We start from the raw sequence: 18,267 nt of genomic DNA, 5'->3' as shown, positions 1-18,267 counted from the left end.
AATAAACAAACTGTGACGAAACTTCCCAGTGATAATTAATGTATTTTGATAGATAATAATATGCATTTCCTAATTCTTTGTTTTTGAGCATCGTCACAACAAATCCATGTCATTATAAACACTAGTACATAGATCAATAGCTCTCATCGATGTTTAAGGAAAACAATAACACGTGATTTTTCCCATTGACGTATTTGCGGTTTCACGGTTGATAGTAACGGACGAGTCTATTTTCAAGAGGGATATCAATAACATATATACGGACGAGTTTTAACTTTTTGTTCCATATCCAAATATTCTGTGAAAATAAGTGGCTATAGCCAAATATTTCTTATCGAATTTATTTGTTTCTAGTGAACTGCATACATCATTTTTGTGCGGAAAGGACTACACTTTACTATCGAAAACTTATCTGCACTTAGCATATCTTCGTTGGACGTTTCCCAGTATAACTCGCTGAACATAAACATTTGATATTTCATTGTGTGCTTAAAATCTTGAAGTGAGTGTGTAAATTTTAATAAAGCAAGCATTTTGGAAAATGGAAAATAAGGAAAGTGTAACTTGCTGTCATGCACAAAATAACAATGATTTTTCACGAGCAAACCACACGCGCATATTTATTTGCCCTACAACGGGTGGAAAACTTGAACTCAAAGTGTCCGGAAACGAAACTGTGCAAGGACTGAAGTACTTTATTTCCAGAAAACTGCGTATACAACATGAGCGGATCAAGTTACTGCATAGAAACAGGTAGGAACCAAAAGTTTTATTACTTTAAAACTTTTTAAGAACTATATAGTCACACCCGGACTAAGTCTAAATAGTTATGTTTTAAGTGCTATAGATTGCTTTAATATCTTTTCATTATAAGGTAATAAAAAGGTTTGTGGGTTTTCTTTAACTTTGCTGCACTTATCATGTTTAAATCATAATGCACTCCAAAATGCAACCGTTCAAGCAGACGAGGTCTTTTTTTTTTTAAGTTACTCTTTCTTGGAATTACATAAAATAGTTTAAACTTCCTTGTGTTGAAATTAAATTGGTATGATGACTTTCACTCCTTAACAATATTGATTGAATGGGTGGCACACTCACCGATGAATATGACCCAGTCCACGGGGGCAATCAGCTGACTCATTGACCTACATATTCTTTTATCGATAGCGATCAGTAAATGAAATTTACATTTCTTAATCACCTGGTTGGATTTGGAAATAGCATTTTCATGTATTATATCAATATTTAGTTACTACAGACTACTACACTTAAGTGGTTTAATTAAAGATAAGTTTGTGTACGCTGGATATAATGTCTTTAAAATTAGTCTAATAATAACTGGTAAATGTTTCTGCTTTTTAAATTTCATCTTTAATTAACCTGACAAGTTTCACTTTTAAGAGGGTCAAAGGCATATCAACAGTTACAATCACTGCAGAATATTAAATTGACATTTCTCTCGGTCCAGATTTTCAATTTCCGATGAGCAGACAAATTTCTACGTCCTACATTTTCTCTTGGGTCCATCAGAATAGCTCTTAATATTGTGATTCTTTCAGTCTATCTCCATTACGTTTGCAATCATTACATTTAAACCTGCAATCAATGCCAATGCTTTTAGATCGGAAAGGTCAGGAATCAATGGCATCATTGTTCTTTTTTTCTTCTGTTAATAATTATTATGTACGTTCAATGAATAGTATAACAAATCATATTTAAGAGCACAATGGTCGGAAATACGGTTTTCGGATAAAAGTGATTTAGAAAATTCTTTAAAGAAATAAACATTAAGTAATACGCTGTATCGAATTTTATACATGCTAAAATTTTATAGTTTCTGTTCGAATACGAGTCTATTTTACGTTTCATTGTTTGAAAATTGTCGTAAATCTTAGTGACAGTAGCATCCATGTCAAAATATATTATAAGCATCTTATACAATGCTGTATTTAAAATTGATGTCCCGGCTTATCAGCTGTGATTTGCCGCCTACACTTCTGTTTCCAATAACAGTTTTGAGATATATGTCATTATGCTGTATATCTAATATAAACTGCGGTTAACCACAAACGGGGCTTCTGAAGGCAGATTCCAAAAGCTGATCTATTATACATCACCAGACATTCATTGTAAACGGAGCCTTTTGCCACATGTAATGATGAAGTATTCTTTTGAGAATATTGATTTAACTATACGATATTTATTGTAAATTGTAAGCGTCCCCACGAGAGAACCTACAATCATTACTGACACCAGAAAAGCCACATCAGTTAATGATCAACGATTTATATAAATAAACTCTAGGCATTTAATACAACCGCAAAACATTATTTTATAGTAATGCATTACAAAAACCACAAGATTGGTGCAACAATTATTGTAATGTCAGAGTTATTCCAAGCATATGTTTGATTATTAAACATGTTATATTAGGTTTTCTATGGTTATACATTTTCAAACGTATTGGTTTATATTTGTCAACATTTACATGAAATCTTACATACGAATATATTTATTCGTGTCTGATAAAGGTCATGGCATTCAATATGACGCTTACGTTGACCTTTCCATATCTTGGAACAGATGTATGTAGATTTAGAAACATGGAATGAACTGACTAAATGTCAGTTTGTTACGTTTAATCATAGACAAGTTGTTATATTGACACTTTGTACATTTATTTATGAGTTAGCTGACCATGTGTCGATTTTCTTGTTAATTTGTAACACTACTGTACGTAAAGAGGCCAACAGCTGTAAATTATCAGTCATGAAACACCTCCACAAAAATTTGGCAATAGTCTGTGTGGGAAGCTAAGAAGGGGGGTCATAAACCTTCAAACATGATCTGTGTCAATGACTTACACATAAGAGTTTACTGTATTACAATTTTGACAAATTATTTAATGCATATTTTGTTCAAGTATAACATCTTCTCTCAACCATAACCAATAAGTAGGTACATATAATATGTATTATTGTTTATTTTACATTCGTCAAGGTGAACTATTTGAAACATCACGTTTTCTCATACAAGGTTCAAAATATAGGACTTCCTATATATAACTATAAGTATATATACGAAGTAAATAAGTAAAGAGAAGTTATCATAAATATAGCACAGTAAAATCTAACACACAGAGTAAAATGAACTGAAGTTGGCAGGAGGGCTATGAGTTATTTCTGTGGAGGAGGACAACGCTAAATCCGAATAAACCAATCTCGCCTCCTCCTCATTTTTTTTTTATACATTTCATCAAGGTATATATGGTACATTCTGTATGCAAATACATTTTTGCAACAAGTTATGTCAAAATCTTGCAATAACATGCACTAAACATCGATTCGTTTCTTCAACTGGTTCTTAAAGAAAACATAAATCTGATCTGAAGCTCGATTGAATCACGTGAAAAGTCTATGACGTACATCTCTGCATCAAGGCTTGGAAATAAATTAACATTTTTTTCTTTCAAGATACACCTCAGTTAATTTAAAAGGTCATCTATCAATGCAAGATGATTATATTGACATATATCAAAGCAGGAATTCAACTTACTCCTCATAAAACGAAAGGTCATACGGTAGTTATACATCACAATAAAAATGGTTATAATTCAATTTGATAGTCAGTCTGATCTAAGCATTTTAGCAAATATCAAAATGTTCATATTGTGAAGTATAAAATGTCGAGAAGTGAACTTTTAAATGACATTTACAATTCACTGTTTTATTGTATTGCAAACGGTAATCAAATAAATACCATCGTTGCTATTAAGTTAAATTTTAATTAGTGAAGACTGCACTGAAATCTTAGATAAAACAATTACTTCCTCTTACTATTAACATCTTTATTTAACTCGTGAAATTTAATGATGTGTCATTTTTAGTCTGTGTATGAGACGAGAGAAAAAGAGACAACTTAACTTTTCCCATTGTAAACTTTCCGTCTTTGTGTAGCAATGTTCCAACAGATTCGGCATTTTGAGTGATAACCTTTTCTTGATAGAGGATTGAGCCTTACCCGGAATCTATTGAAGTATCTCACCTTTATAAAAATTGTGAAATCCTAATTCATTCATTGTTGAAGACTTGGTCCGATTTTAAGGACGAAGATTAGCAAAACAACACTATTGTACTCTGATTTATTTGGTATTTAGTGTGATAGTTGTATGGGCTCCTAACACTTATTTGTTCCAATTGGTATCAAGTAATATAAATGACTAGCACATATTAAGCCTGAACAGCTTTTAATTGTAAAAAAGAAGATATAAAAATTACATAAAACACTTTAAAGATTTATTTGTACAGTACATATGCAACCATTTCACCTTGGTTTAGACTCCACTACAAGTTAAAATTTTGTTGAGGATCCCAGGGGTAAACTTGTTTACGAAATTCTCAATATAAGAGCTACATAATGAAACTTTTAAAGAGTAACGATAATCAATATCCGCAACAAGCTGGACAAGACATTTCAATCACAAGTATTAATACCGTCTTCTCATAAATGTTTACTTCTAAGATAAATATTAATATTGAGTTGACCTTTTACTTAATGACTATGTTAGGCACACTATATTTTAGCAATAAAGTGTTGACCTTTACGTGGTCAGCTATAATTGCAATATAGCATGAAATGCCAGCAGTAATGATGCCCAGTAGAATACTCTTAACTTCTTTATTATTTAACCTTTAACTTTACATGTTTCTTAAGGAAATGCGGAATTTATCAACTTTACAATTACATGGCGTGGATTGTATTGCAAAGTGGAGAGTATGTTGTATTGTAATTTAATGATATTATTTAAAAGTTTGCTGAAAATTTGTTACGTGTTTCCTTTTCCTAGAACAATCACGTAAAGGATAATAGTATGAATACCCAATTTATTATTTTAAAAAAGATAAAATTTGAGAAACCACAGATCAGTCTAAGTCAAAAGTAGGATGAAGACAGAAATTCGGACTTATACCGACCTTAGAACTATGCCAAAGCAGTGGTAACCTTTATATTAATAAAAAATGTTGAAAGGTGATAATTGTTTGAACTAAGTTTGGTTCTAGTTAATAATCTCCGCTATGACACTATAGGAGACCAAATTCATCTGCTAATAAGTTAGGTCAACACAAAAGATGAGTGCAAATTCTGCACTAAATGACGATTTAAGAATTCAATATAAACAGGAGCAAACCAATATTTGTCACTGATATAACCTATTAAAATGAATATGTTACAAGGTGTGAAAGACAAAAATAAATATGGTACACCACACGACATAAATTAGGAGTGCGTTACATATTTGATGTCTTTAAACTTATTTATGCGAGGGTGAAGTATATTACTACGACTAAAATTGCCTTTTTAAATACATCATCACGTGCATGATTAATGACCTTATAATAGGTCAATATCTTATCATTTCGTCTTAGTTGTTATTTTATTTTTGTCATGTTTATATATTGGGAATGTTTTATTAAATTAAATGAGAAAAATGAATATGGAGTGTTGATAATGATCATAAATGCTTGAAGCACAATCAGCAAGGGGTGCGGATGCAGCTATTTTTAAAAGGGAGGTTCTCAACCTAGGAGAAAAAGGGGAAGGCCAACCAAATGTCCCCATTCAAATGCATTGATCGTCCAAAAAAAGGGGGATCGAACTTCCAACCCCCGGACCCCTCCGATGGATCCGCCACTGCAGCACAGGATCATATTATCTGGAATTGATCAATTTACATATTTCTTCTTCAAGTGTATATACTATTCTGTGACTGCTTAATTTTTTCCCCATCCTTTCACAAAGAATATTTCATGTGACAATAGGGCAATACACTCCGAGTTTAACCTCTATTGTCGATCCCATGCAGTGTTTAATTATCAAAAGTAAACCATGATGGATAGAATAATCCCTAACCCCTTTCCATATATGCAGATCTATCCAAATTAAGTATATTACAATCCTTAAATCAAATTTCTATTACTTCCGCACTAATACCACGGGAGTCGTACTTTCACTAATTCGACAACCAATACGCTGAATCATTACGGTTCATTTAGTGTAATTCTAGTCTACAAACAGTAATAAATTTCAATAAACAATACTTATATAAGATCATTCAGAATATAAGGTCATATTACCATTTATGGTATGATTTGCGAGATAGTCAACAAGTCATGAAGGACGTTTAAATATGAAATTAAAAAGTGAATCGCTTATGTTTCATAAATACTGACTTATAACACTGAATCATGCGTTGAATGAATATTATACCATATTTTCCCTCTAATGATTCAATAGTAAACAGACTATTATCATAATAAATGGAGAGTATGAATGGGAAAATATAAATACGATCTAATCTATTAACCAGACGTACAATGCTAAAGTATGGACGTTAAAGTTTGGCTTTTCTATGAAATCGACATCACTTTAGAATTTCTGATTAGTGGGAGATGCTGATGAGACAGCCCGGGGCTGACAAAAACATACGAGACTGTTAGATCAATGACTGACGTCAATGGATAAATTAAGCGGATGGTTTTAATGTCAAGAGTTTGTATAAGATGTAACCTTCACCTTCTAATACAAATAAACATCTTAGTGAATGTAGAAGGCAGTTATTGACAATTAATCCTCTCTCCAGTGATGTCAATGCACTACATTCCAAATGTCAAAATAAAGGAAGTTATATAAAACAGTAGGCAAGACTTTTCTGTAGGCTCGTCTCGAGACGTTATAATAATTTATAACAATTACTTTCTCATTTCATTGTACTTAAAATTCTATATGACGATTCTGATTTTATCATCATTATTTTTATTGACCTTTGTTTAGTTATCAGTTTCTTCATCCTGTTCAAAAGTTGTATTCTGATGGTTAATATTTATCGAAATAAAAAGAGGGAAAAGTGCTGTCCCAAATGGCATTATTATTTTTCTTCATCATGTTCAAGAGGCGTCATTTGAATGGTTGATATCTATAGTATTGAAAGAGGGGGAAAGTGCTGCCCAAATCTCATTATTATTTTTTTTCATCCTGTTCAAAGGCTTTCTTCAGAAGGTGCACATGTCATTTGGATGGTTGATATTTATCGCAATGAAAAAAGGAGGGGGGGGGGCAAAGTGGTGTCTCAAATCGCATTAGATAAAAAAAAAAATATCAAAAATACTGATGTAAAAATAGTAATGGAAAACTTAAAATTTAATTGATCTTCCAACTTTCTTAAATTATTCACATATTGCGTTCACATGTTAGCGACGTAAAGAACAAAGCCGTGGAAGGTCATCCTCTCTCTATTTCACCGTGTATCATCGTACAGCGGATATAGGTACTAACCAAGCGGGCGTGAGCGATTTTGATCTTACACGGTAACGAAAATCTTTGTTTTGTTCACATAATATCTATATGTACTTCAATCTAAACATAATTGCTGTTTTAAGAAATGATTTGGTCGTAGGTTGATGATTAGAGATGTCTCATTATTTTCCCAAAACAAGAGGGATTACTAAAACATTGTAAAAACATGTGCAAATACTTGTCAAAGAAGGTGGCCCTCGTCTCATCCGATATAATTCTATATTCATTGCAACTCTTTTTCTGATAAAAGGTCAATGTGTGTGTGTAATAAATAAAGCTGTTTCAATAATTGGCATTGACATCTTTCATACATATGTTATTTTTCGATATTTTATCCCTAAAGAAGAGTTGTGTACGGTGTTTAGCTGACCACAAAAATCCTTATGTACGGTGCATAGTCAAGTTGTTGTACACCGTACACAAAAACTTTATTTTCATACTCGTTTATTAACCAAAAAGTTTCAAGGAATAAGTAATCACAGGCAGGTTTGTGATTGGTAACTATTACTTTTGCCCTGTATTAGGTTTCTTTCAGATAAAACATAAATGTCTCAACAACTGTATCGAAATTGAAAGTTGGTGTTGACATTCACAACTATTTGCGCATGTACAAGTTAATTGTTCTTATTAGAATATCAAAGTTGTTTTATGAATAGAAAAAAATCGATGCGAAAATTATTTGGGAGCAGGAATTTCAAATGTTAAGAAATGTACATTGAATATTGATAAAGCAAAACAAAGATTTTCGTTACCGTGTAAGGTCAAAATCGATCATGCCCGCTTGGTTAGTACCTATATCCGGTGTACTGATGATACACGGTGTATTTTGAGATTGTTGGTATATTTGATACTTAGAAGTGAATATCCATTTCAACAGACGTAAATGTAGCATCGATTATCTAAACTTTTAAAATCACGTGTATATATTGTCTAGGTAATATACATAAATAGTGTATACATCTGTGTTTTTGTGTGTGGTATCAAGAAAGCGTGACTACATTTTTTTTCCTACAAAATCCATGACATATAAACTGAATTAAATGTTTCAACAAAATCCATATCATTTATGGTGTTGGGAATTTTCTGAAATTTTAAGGTAGCACAATACAAAGATTTTTTCACTCCCAATCAGTCAACTTTAAACTGATGTAATTCATTTCATCCTTCTTTATATTTTATAAATGAGGTACCAAAAGAAAGAAGAAAGATTTATCTTTCAAATTGTGATAATGTCATTATGACATAATTATTACATAATTAATTATTATGTAATTAGTTGCTATATTGTGATGTCCACACTTGAATGAATTTAGCGTCTTTGTTCTTCATAGCATCCCAAAATATTTTATAGATTCTTGTACAACACAGCTTGACCTCCAAAACTGTGTCTCAGATTTCCAAAAACATCAATAGAACAAATTTTACACCCAATTGAATTTAGTGGTCTCTTATGAATTGATGTTGCAAACTTCATTGAAGATTTATGAGAGAATGAAATGCAATAGGAAAAATCTGAGACACAGTTTTGGAGGTCAAACTGTGTTGTGCAAGAATCTATAAAATATTTTGGGATGCTATGAATAACAAAGAAGCTAAATTCATTCAAGTATGGACATCACAATATGGCAACTTATTACATAACAATTTAATTATGTAATAATTATGTCTTAATGAAATTATCACAATTTGAAAGATTAATCCTTCTTCTTTCTTTTGGTACTTCATTTATAAAATTTAAAGAAAGATGAGTGGAATTACATCAGTTTAAAGGTGTCTGATTGGGGATGAAAAATCTTTGTATTGTGCTACCTTAAGTCCCAATGGATCTTTATAACAATAAAAAAAATGAACCGCATAATTAACTATCATTAATAAGAAGCGCAATCATTTCATATGAACACTTTATTGAAGCTAATGGAACGGTTTCAAATTGTACATAAAACTCCCCAAATAAACCGTCATGTTGATCTGACTTAATTATATAATAACAACCTCTTACATTACACTTTATCAAATTACTTTCAATGTCAGCGTTCAAATCATACTGAAATTGTGTATTGGACATTGCTACACCATTAATCCCGAGTGCGGGGGTCGTGGGTTCGATCCCAACCAGTCAAATCAACGTTTGAAAATTGTTCCCGATTTACTGCCTCTCCGCTAAGCATGTGACATTTACTGATTTCAGTGGCGGTTCCAGGGGGAGGGTTCCGGGGGTTGGAACCCCCCCTTTTTTTGGACGATCAATGCATTTGAATGGGGACATATAGTTGGAACCCCCCTTTGTTGTGGGTTGGGAACCCCCCCTTTTTCAAATGGCTGGATCCGCCACTGGATTTAGGCCTTTTATACCTTGTGAATTACCACATTAAAAATCGAACTCGGTGTGTCGATCTAGTAGAGCAGTGTTCATATTCAAACTACATTAACATGATCTGGTATGCATGTAATATTTGTGACTGGAGGTTTAAACACCGATGTTTCATATTATATTTAAAGTTTAAAGTTAAGTACAAGCAAACCAAAACAAGCAGACAATGTATATTATACCTTCATTCCCTTTGATAGCCTAAAGACATGGTCGTATTTAATCATATGTATACAAAGTGATATGCTAAACAAACATCTATACATGTAGGATGTTCGGAATTCTTAAGTCAGTATTATCATAATGATAATATATATATGTAGGTGGTTAATGTTATAAAGTTTTACTTATGGGCAGCTGACATATATACCGATCAAAGGTCAGACAAAACAATGACGAAGTGGTCTGGTAATATACTAAGACTAATATTTTAAACTTGCTTTTTTGTAATAGTATAGTCTCGTATATATGATCTGACATATTTTTCTCTACGACTTTTGTAATTACACGTTGTTGTTTTGTGCGACTTGTCTGCTGAACTTCAAAAATGTCTAATAAAATTGCGCAAGAACAAAAGACAAACGGCATTAAAACGAGTTATTTCAATGTTGAAGTCTTTAATGCTAGTTCGACCCATTGCCTCCTTTGAAAATAACATGTCTACCATTTTCACAGAGGCGAATTTTATTTGAAATATATGTACAAATACTCAATAACTCTGATGACATTCTTTCTTCATAAGGAAGTTTTTACGCCATACAACCATTAAATGCACTGTGGCCTTGTTACATTTTGTTTACTTTATAAGTAATAGGGTTGCTTGGATTGTTGTTAAATTTAATACCTATTATGACAATTACAACTTGTTACACTGTGTAGGCGTTTAATCTAGTTCGTGTATGGACATCAGATCCACTTCAATACATCTTTAAGATATAATTATGATTGGTTTGTCCTTGTTCTCAATTTGTCTTTTCAGATCAAGTATATGATAAATTTGTTTTAGACTTTAGAAATAGCTATCATTATATAATATCGAGTACATGTAAAATCCATGTAAATAAAAATTCTTTGAAACCATTTTAGTTGTATACAATTGCCAAATAATTTATATATCATGCTATGAATATAATTATGATCATGTAAAGAATATATGTTTTAACAGTAACCGTCAAATCTTTTACAGATTACTGAACCATGGAACTCTAAGAGAAAATAACATAACAGATAACAGCAAAATTACTCTTATACCGCATTTAGAAAGTGGATTAACAGTAAGTCACGATATATCTGGAAAAATATTAGGTGAAACATGTGTACCCAAGCTTAACAAAATGCACAAAGAAAAGTTTAACCCAGTTTACGTACAAGTTCTTTTATTGGGTAGATAAAAGTTTACTTAACATATCAAAGTAAATAGAGAGAAAAAGAACAAATAATTGGGCTTTAAGGAAATTCTATATCCTGTAAGTTCTATTAATACATTCAATGGAAATTCCACCATGGCCAGTACTTCCCTGAATTTGCGTTTAAAAAATATATCTTTTGCAATGTTGTTTACGACTAACTTTCAAAACACCCACCTTTATACACCTCATGTTGTTATTTCATGTCTTATTATTACATCATGCATAATATCATAAGTTAGTACTTGTCCACTAAACATGCTAAAATCTATATATTTTATTTCAGTTTCAGAAGGATGATTCCAATGTTTTAAAAGCTTTAGAAAGTTTAACCGATTCTCAGGTTAGTGTGACTAAATACCCCAAAAAAATATTTCTAAGGTACACAGATGCCCACGGATTAGATTCTTAGATTCCCTATAACCCAATTAAAATACCAGCATCTGTTAAAATGTATGACAAAACCATTTATCAAACATAAGAGTGAATGATTGTTGGATGCTAAATGTCCAGCAGCACACATTTCATGCATAATTCAGAACATAAGAGCTTTCCCCAAAAGCTATCAGAAAAGATAGAGTGAAGTATATAGGCACATGGACGGTGTATTAAAATAAGATATTACTCTGAACAAAAATGGTTGAATTACAAGGACCTTATTATTAAAATATAACATGTAACATAAAAATGATCATTTAAATACCATCAGCTAACTTTTATTCAATTCGTGACATTCCATGGAAGACTTCTGATTGATTGATTTTTGGTGGATTAATGTCCAGTAGCACATATTTCATGCATGTTTTTGACAAGAATAATTTTGAAATGTTAAGTTGCATTGAACTTATAGCCCAAACCATATAGAAATTTAGAAATGAACACATATCCATTATAAAAGCCATTACAAAAACCTGCAGATTTTTTTTTATACAAATTAAAGGAGATGTTATAACAGGGCTTTTATTTGAAAATGTTTCTCTCTGCAAATTTAACATCTATCCCTAAAAAGACTTACTAAATTTGGTCAAAACACATGTTTAAAGCATGTTTAATTTCAATCATGAATATGTTTTTGTAACTATTAAATGTTGAAATCTTTGATATTAGGTGAATGATTTCCTGTCTGGTAAAGCCCCATTAGTGCTGGGAATGAGAGTAGCTGACCACATTGTGTTCATACAACTCCAACTATCAACGTACCAAAGTCGAAGACATCACCGCCCAGCTCCTGTTAAAGTCCCATCTAATCCTCCCATCAAAGATCATCAAGAAGTTCCCTCACCGACAACTACTACTCCTGATCATAACAGCTTCACAAACTACAGACAATATGAACACTGTGTCAAGGTATGTATAATATATAGACTTGATGTTTACAAGAATATATCACTACCACTACATGATCACTGTGTGAAGGTATATATCTTATATAGACTTGATGTTTACGGGAATATATCACTACTAATACATGATCACTGTGTGAAGGTCTATATCTTATATAGACTTGATGTTTACGGGAATATGTGACTACTAATACATGAGAGTATACCCTGATGCATTATGGATGAAAACTCACTATCTGTTTGGAAAAATAAGGATGATTTATTATCAGAGCCTGGGACCAAGATGAAAATAGAAAGAAACATTAAATACTCATTAAAGGTTAAAATCATGATCATGTCCAAAATAAGCATATTGGAAATTCTGATTTAATAATTTTTGTTAAAATTGTTATAGAAAATAATTCAAAATAAAAAAAGGGAATTGAGAAATTCCTTTATATGAAAATATTATGCCTGTTTCAGTGTTTACAACCTATTTCATGACCTTGTGAGACACACAAGCAACAACTTTGAAAGCCAAATTAATTAAAAGTGTAAGAGCATTAAACGTCATGATCTTTGTATTATAAGACTCTCTTGTACACATGCAAAGTTTAATCCTACCAGACTGTAAACTAACAATAAAACCTTTTATACAAATAAAATAAAAATCTAAAAAGAAGCTGGTTTTCCCCTATTTCTATATTAGATCTGCTTGATTTGCTTAATCTTGTACAATTGTTTAACATTTGTTTTGATTCTTACTATTTTATATAAAATTTCTAAGTTTACAATTAGGCATGGTTCCCTTTTTCCGTAGGGGTAAACATAGACCTAAGCTTGAAGAAAGGAAACATTACAAAAAAAATTAAAAGATAGAGAAATCAATAAAGAAACAAGTACTCTAGCAATTAGTATTCTGTTCAGCAATAACATTCTATTCATTTCAGTTGAAATATATAGTTTTAATAATATGTTAAAGTTGTTACAATTATATGTAAGAAGGAGGAGAACATTGCTTTTAATTTAAAATAGACAAACAAAAAAGTCATTTTGTGGTACTTTCAATAGTATCAGTGTATATTTTCGCATTTATATGCCTTAATAAGTACATTAAAACTACCAGTTATGTTGAGAGTTGGATATTTATGGTAATTTTATTACTTCTTGTTGAATTGATATTTTGCACCTGCTACTATAAGACACTCATTTTGTTCCATCTAAAGATTTAAATTGTAAAATAAACTGAAATTGTTAGTTCATAACTGTAAAGTTGCCAAATATGTACCAACATTTCTGTAATACCATTTTAAATCTAAGATATGCCTTAATTAGAACATTGATAAATGTATTATACTGAAATATATGACGGAATTCTCTGAAAAAAAATATAACCTACGTCTTTCATATTGGCATTGTAGTATCTATTATAACATGTAAAAGAATAGGATTGATAAATGACAAACATAAATATAGAAGACTATTTGTGTGATATATCCAATTAAACATATCTCAATGTTAATGTTAGGGGTGTGATAAATAGAGAAGGACAATCATAGAGTAATTTTTAATATTTCTATTCCTGTCTCATTCTTTATATAGAATACGTTTGATAGAAATTAATGCATGACTGTCAGTTTAGGTATAATTTATATATGACAAAAGATTTCCCATATATTTTGTACAATATGAAATGTAATTAAAACCAATATGGTGTGATGTTCAGAATCACAGGGTCTTGATTAATATCAAAAAAAGAGATGTGGTATGATTGACAATGAAACAAGTTACAACTATTCACCAGAGATAAAATGATTGGATATAAGCAATTACAGGTAACAGTAACCTGACCTTCAACAATGAGAAAAAGACCATGCCATATCAACTGTTAAAGGTCTCTCAACATGAAAATATGAAACGATTCAAAGAGAAAACTAAAGGCTTAATTAATAACAAAACAATTTTTGAAAAAAAAAGTTTGCAATTCAATTTGTTTTCAGAATTTCCTATCAATTTGTATTAATAATTAACATTGGCACCAAGATGTTTTAAAAGCCATGTTTATTATCTATGCTCGTATGCATAGAAATCCTAGTTACAATGATTACAAAGTTTATATTCCCCGAGTCCCTGTATTCAGAAAAACACAAATGAACCAGCAGTTAACATGGACTTAAACTCTCTTTCAGAATACAGATTTACCATCAAATCATCCAGCCTCATTACCATCATCACAACATAACTCGGGTGCAGTTATTCACAGAATGCAACATCTAGGCCAAGGCATATACTCAGGGACATTTTCAGGTTAGTTTCTGTGGGTTTTTTTTGGGAGGGGGGAGTTAAAACAACATCTTGAAGTTAAGAAAACTTTTAACTAGCCATGGTCTGTAGGAATATAAAATAGACCATATGGCTAACAGGGTAAAATAGAACAATAAAAAAACAGCAATCTACAAAATAGAAGACAAAGGTACATAATGTTTAAATGTTTTGTATAAATCAGGCTAAAGAATCCTGTTTCGCATTTCTAGAAATTTAGTCCTTAATTCAAATGGAACTCAAGATGAAAGAGTAATGGCAATTGTCTATTACTAAGTAAAAAGGAAATGTTAGCTTACTTTCCTGGGTTTTTTTTAATGATTTATTCAGAATAATTCATGGATGCACTATTAGGACAGAGGTCTATTAGGATAAGTCTAGAATATCAATTTACATAATGGAAACAATTTTGGAATGATATAACATCAATACCAATTCTTGAAGGCCATATATACGGTGACCTATAGCTGTTAATTCCAATGTAATTTGGTCTCTTGTGGAGAGTTGTTCATTAGCAATCATACCACATCTTCTTTTTATTTTTATATCAACTTTTTTTTTTTTATCTACAGGTGTTTTAGACCCTTCTGTTCAAGAGAAAGATGGGCAGCCAAGACGTAATATAAGTACAATAGCAAATATATTGAATGATCTGTTAGGAGCATCTCCAAACATAGATATAGCTAGGGCTGGTTCTTTAAGAGACCAGTTAAATAAGACTACCTCAAAGACTCAAGACACAGGTAAATATCAAACTAGTGGAAATAAAAACATGTTTAGAACAAGAATGTGTCCATAGTACACGATTGCCCCACTCGCACTATCATTTTCTATGTTCAGTGGACCGTGAAATTGGGGTCAAAACTTTAATTTGGAATTAAAATTAGAAAGATCATATCATGGGGAACATGTGTACTAAGTTTCAAGTTGATGTAACTTTAACTTCATCAAAAACTACCTTGACCAAAAACTTTAACCTGAACTTCGCACTATCATTTTCTATGTTCAGTGGACCATGAAATTGGGGTCAAAACTATAATTTGGCATTAAAATTAGAAAGATCATATCATGGGGAACAAGTGTACTAAGTTTCAAGTTGATTGGACTTCAACTTCTTCAAAAACTACCTTGACCAAAAACTTTAACCTGAAGCGGACGGACGAACGGAGGCACAGACGGACGAACGAACGGAGGCACAGACCAGAAAACATAATGCCCCTCTACTATCGTAGGTGGGGCATAAAAAAGACTATTTCCAAGACAAAAAGAGCTAACCATTAAAAGTAAATTAGTCACTTATTTTCTATTTGATGACCTAAAATAACAGTAATTTACCCTAAATCAACTTTTTTTTTTTACTTTATCTTGCAATTTACCAAACTCTGCTTGCATCTGCAACAATTCATTTTCAAATTCTTTAAATTCTGAATGTGTTCATGTAAGGGAAGAACCAAGTTTAACATATTTGTGCTATTTTTTTCTACTTGCAAAGATAAGTTGATTTATAGTATTGAACACTTGAAGTAACCATTTCCATTTTCTAAAACAGAGGGATTGGTAGACTTTTCGAATACAGAACTAAAATCAAATCATTTTGACATCAATCTAATTAAAATCGAAATATCAGAACAAGAGCAATTCAAGGATTTTAATTAGATAGTTTTGACATGCAATAGTAAAACTACAAACTTATTAAAAAATAGGAAGTTAAAATAAACTAACAACTATTTTTATAACAAATGTATGATATGTATTTTAACATTATTTTCTTCATTTCAGTTCAACAAAACGATGTCGTCAAAGATGACCCAGTACTGAGAGAAAAAGTTGAACAGCTACAAAGAATGATGGGAGATAGGAAGAAAAGAAGACAAAATAGAAGGCAAACAATTGCACCTTACATCATAGAATCAACACACCAGGAAAATAAAGAAAGCATTTGTGAAACAGCAGACATTCTCACAACAAAAGAATCTGAAACTTTAGCTGTCTGAATAGTTCACAACTTTCAAGTTGGTTTTCCCCATGAAACTGACATAACTTTTGTTATTGTCAGAATTTGTCAGTTTTTCAAACCAGTGGTTGTTGTATTAAGTGGGTTATAATATTACATAAGAAGTCGTCAATAGTTACTGATGACAAGAAAGCCAAAGAAAGAGCATGTTCTGTCATGCAAAAGTATCAATGTTTGCTGTGATTTTTCAGAGTCATTAACTGGTTGAAATTCGTTTTGATTAAGAACTCCTGACTGGTGTTTACATTTTGTATATATATTTATTTGTATGCAATTGAGCCAAGAAAGATAACTCCAGTCCAATTTATGCCCTGTCAGAACAATATATTTTCTTTTTTGTTCAATAGGAAGGTTGCACTTTTTTTTTTTATAAAAACAACTTGAACATATTTGTTCTTTTGATTTTTTTATATCCATGATTCTACAATAAACAATAGTAAGCAGTTGAATTACTCAACACAAACTCCTAAAACTCTATATTCATAGCATTCATTTTTTTTGTTATGCATTCAAGATGTTAAAAATATTTTTTTCACGATTTTTTTTAATTTTCCAATTTGTGTTGTGTAAGCATTTCAAACTTTTTACACCACCCAAGAAGAACCATATATGGTGTTTCTGTAACTTGTCATTTCTGGTACCAATATTTTTATTGTAAGTGCATTCAGATTCTAATGTATGTTGTCTAAGTGTTAGTTCTTCATTTCTTGTGAATTTTATATCTGGTAAACAAATGCATATAATTCTATTTTATTACCATAATATATAAGTTGCTTCCTTCACTCATTATATAGTTCAAGATGGTTCAATTTCATAAACAGCTGTTCATACAGCATATTATGATTGTGAGACACATTGTAGACAAAAAATCACTTCACAAACATGTTTTCTTCCAACAAGCTGTTTCTATTAGACCTTGACAGCAATAATGAACTTGTATTGAATGGTAATATAAACCAAGAAAAAGAAGTTTTTTGTAACTTAACGATAAGCAGTATATCAGGTTTAAACGGAATTATATGTATTGGTTTTATCTTTAATTATGTAAAAACATAGGACTTTAATGCAAAGACAGTTTGAATCGCCTGCCCTCGTGGTATCATTAGGCCAGTATTGTTTTTTATAACTCGGTCTGTTCATCAGACTTAGCTTATGTTTTATCTATGCACTGAAATGAATTATTTCTGCCACCTCTGTCACATTTAAGACCTAGTCTGACTACTTCTGCATTTTGCTCTCAATTATTTGGATATTTATTTAGGAAAATAACGACTTGAATATAAGCCTGTGTTAGATTTTCTATTAAAATTGGACCTGTAGTGGTTAATTCAGATCCTATATAGCAAGGTAAAGCTTAAGGAATACATTTAAATGAGCTTGAAATTGTCAAAATTAAAGATTTTAGTAGAAGAAAGTTAAGAGCTATAACTACTAAAATTTATGCAAGATCGACTACACATCACAGCCTACAGCAAAAGTATA

General features: G+C 31.4%; 1 protein-coding gene across 1 annotated transcript; it reads left to right on the top strand.

The window, feature by feature from the left end:
* The first annotated feature begins 285 nt into the window (after positions 1 to 285).
* Positions 286 to 17,151, top strand: LOC143067966 (midnolin-A-like). The gene is made up of 7 exons (XM_076241643.1): positions 286 to 753; positions 10,908 to 10,995; positions 11,414 to 11,470; positions 12,235 to 12,474; positions 14,639 to 14,756; positions 15,344 to 15,514; positions 16,551 to 17,151. Exons 1-7 carry the CDS (start codon positions 542 to 544, stop codon positions 16,763 to 16,765), a joined length of 1,101 nt encoding a protein of 366 aa, XP_076097758.1. The 5' UTR covers positions 286 to 541; the 3' UTR covers positions 16,766 to 17,151.
* Positions 17,152 to 18,267: the final 1,116 nt, after the last annotated feature.

The sequence above is a fragment of the Mytilus galloprovincialis genome, chromosome 1, assembly GCF_965363235.1.
Source record: "Mytilus galloprovincialis chromosome 1, xbMytGall1.hap1.1, whole genome shotgun sequence".
In the NCBI taxonomy this organism is placed as follows: Eukaryota; Metazoa; Mollusca; class Bivalvia; order Mytilida; family Mytilidae; genus Mytilus; species Mytilus galloprovincialis.
The sequence above is the reverse complement of the archived record's forward strand: the minus strand, read 5'-3'. Positions and strand labels throughout refer to the sequence as shown.

Bases quoted from the DNA above. Each gene is read 5' to 3' on its own strand.
- LOC143067966 (XM_076241643.1), top strand. From the start codon at position 542: ATGGAAAATAAGGAAAGTGTAACTTGCTGTCATGCACAAAATAACAAT. The intron at 12,475-14,638 runs GTATGTATAATA...ACTCTCTTTCAG, and splicing joins AATATGAACACTGTGTCAAG to AATACAGATTTACCATCAAA. The intron at 15,515-16,550 runs GTAAATATCAAA...TCTTCATTTCAG, and splicing joins CTCAAAGACTCAAGACACAG to TTCAACAAAACGATGTCGTC.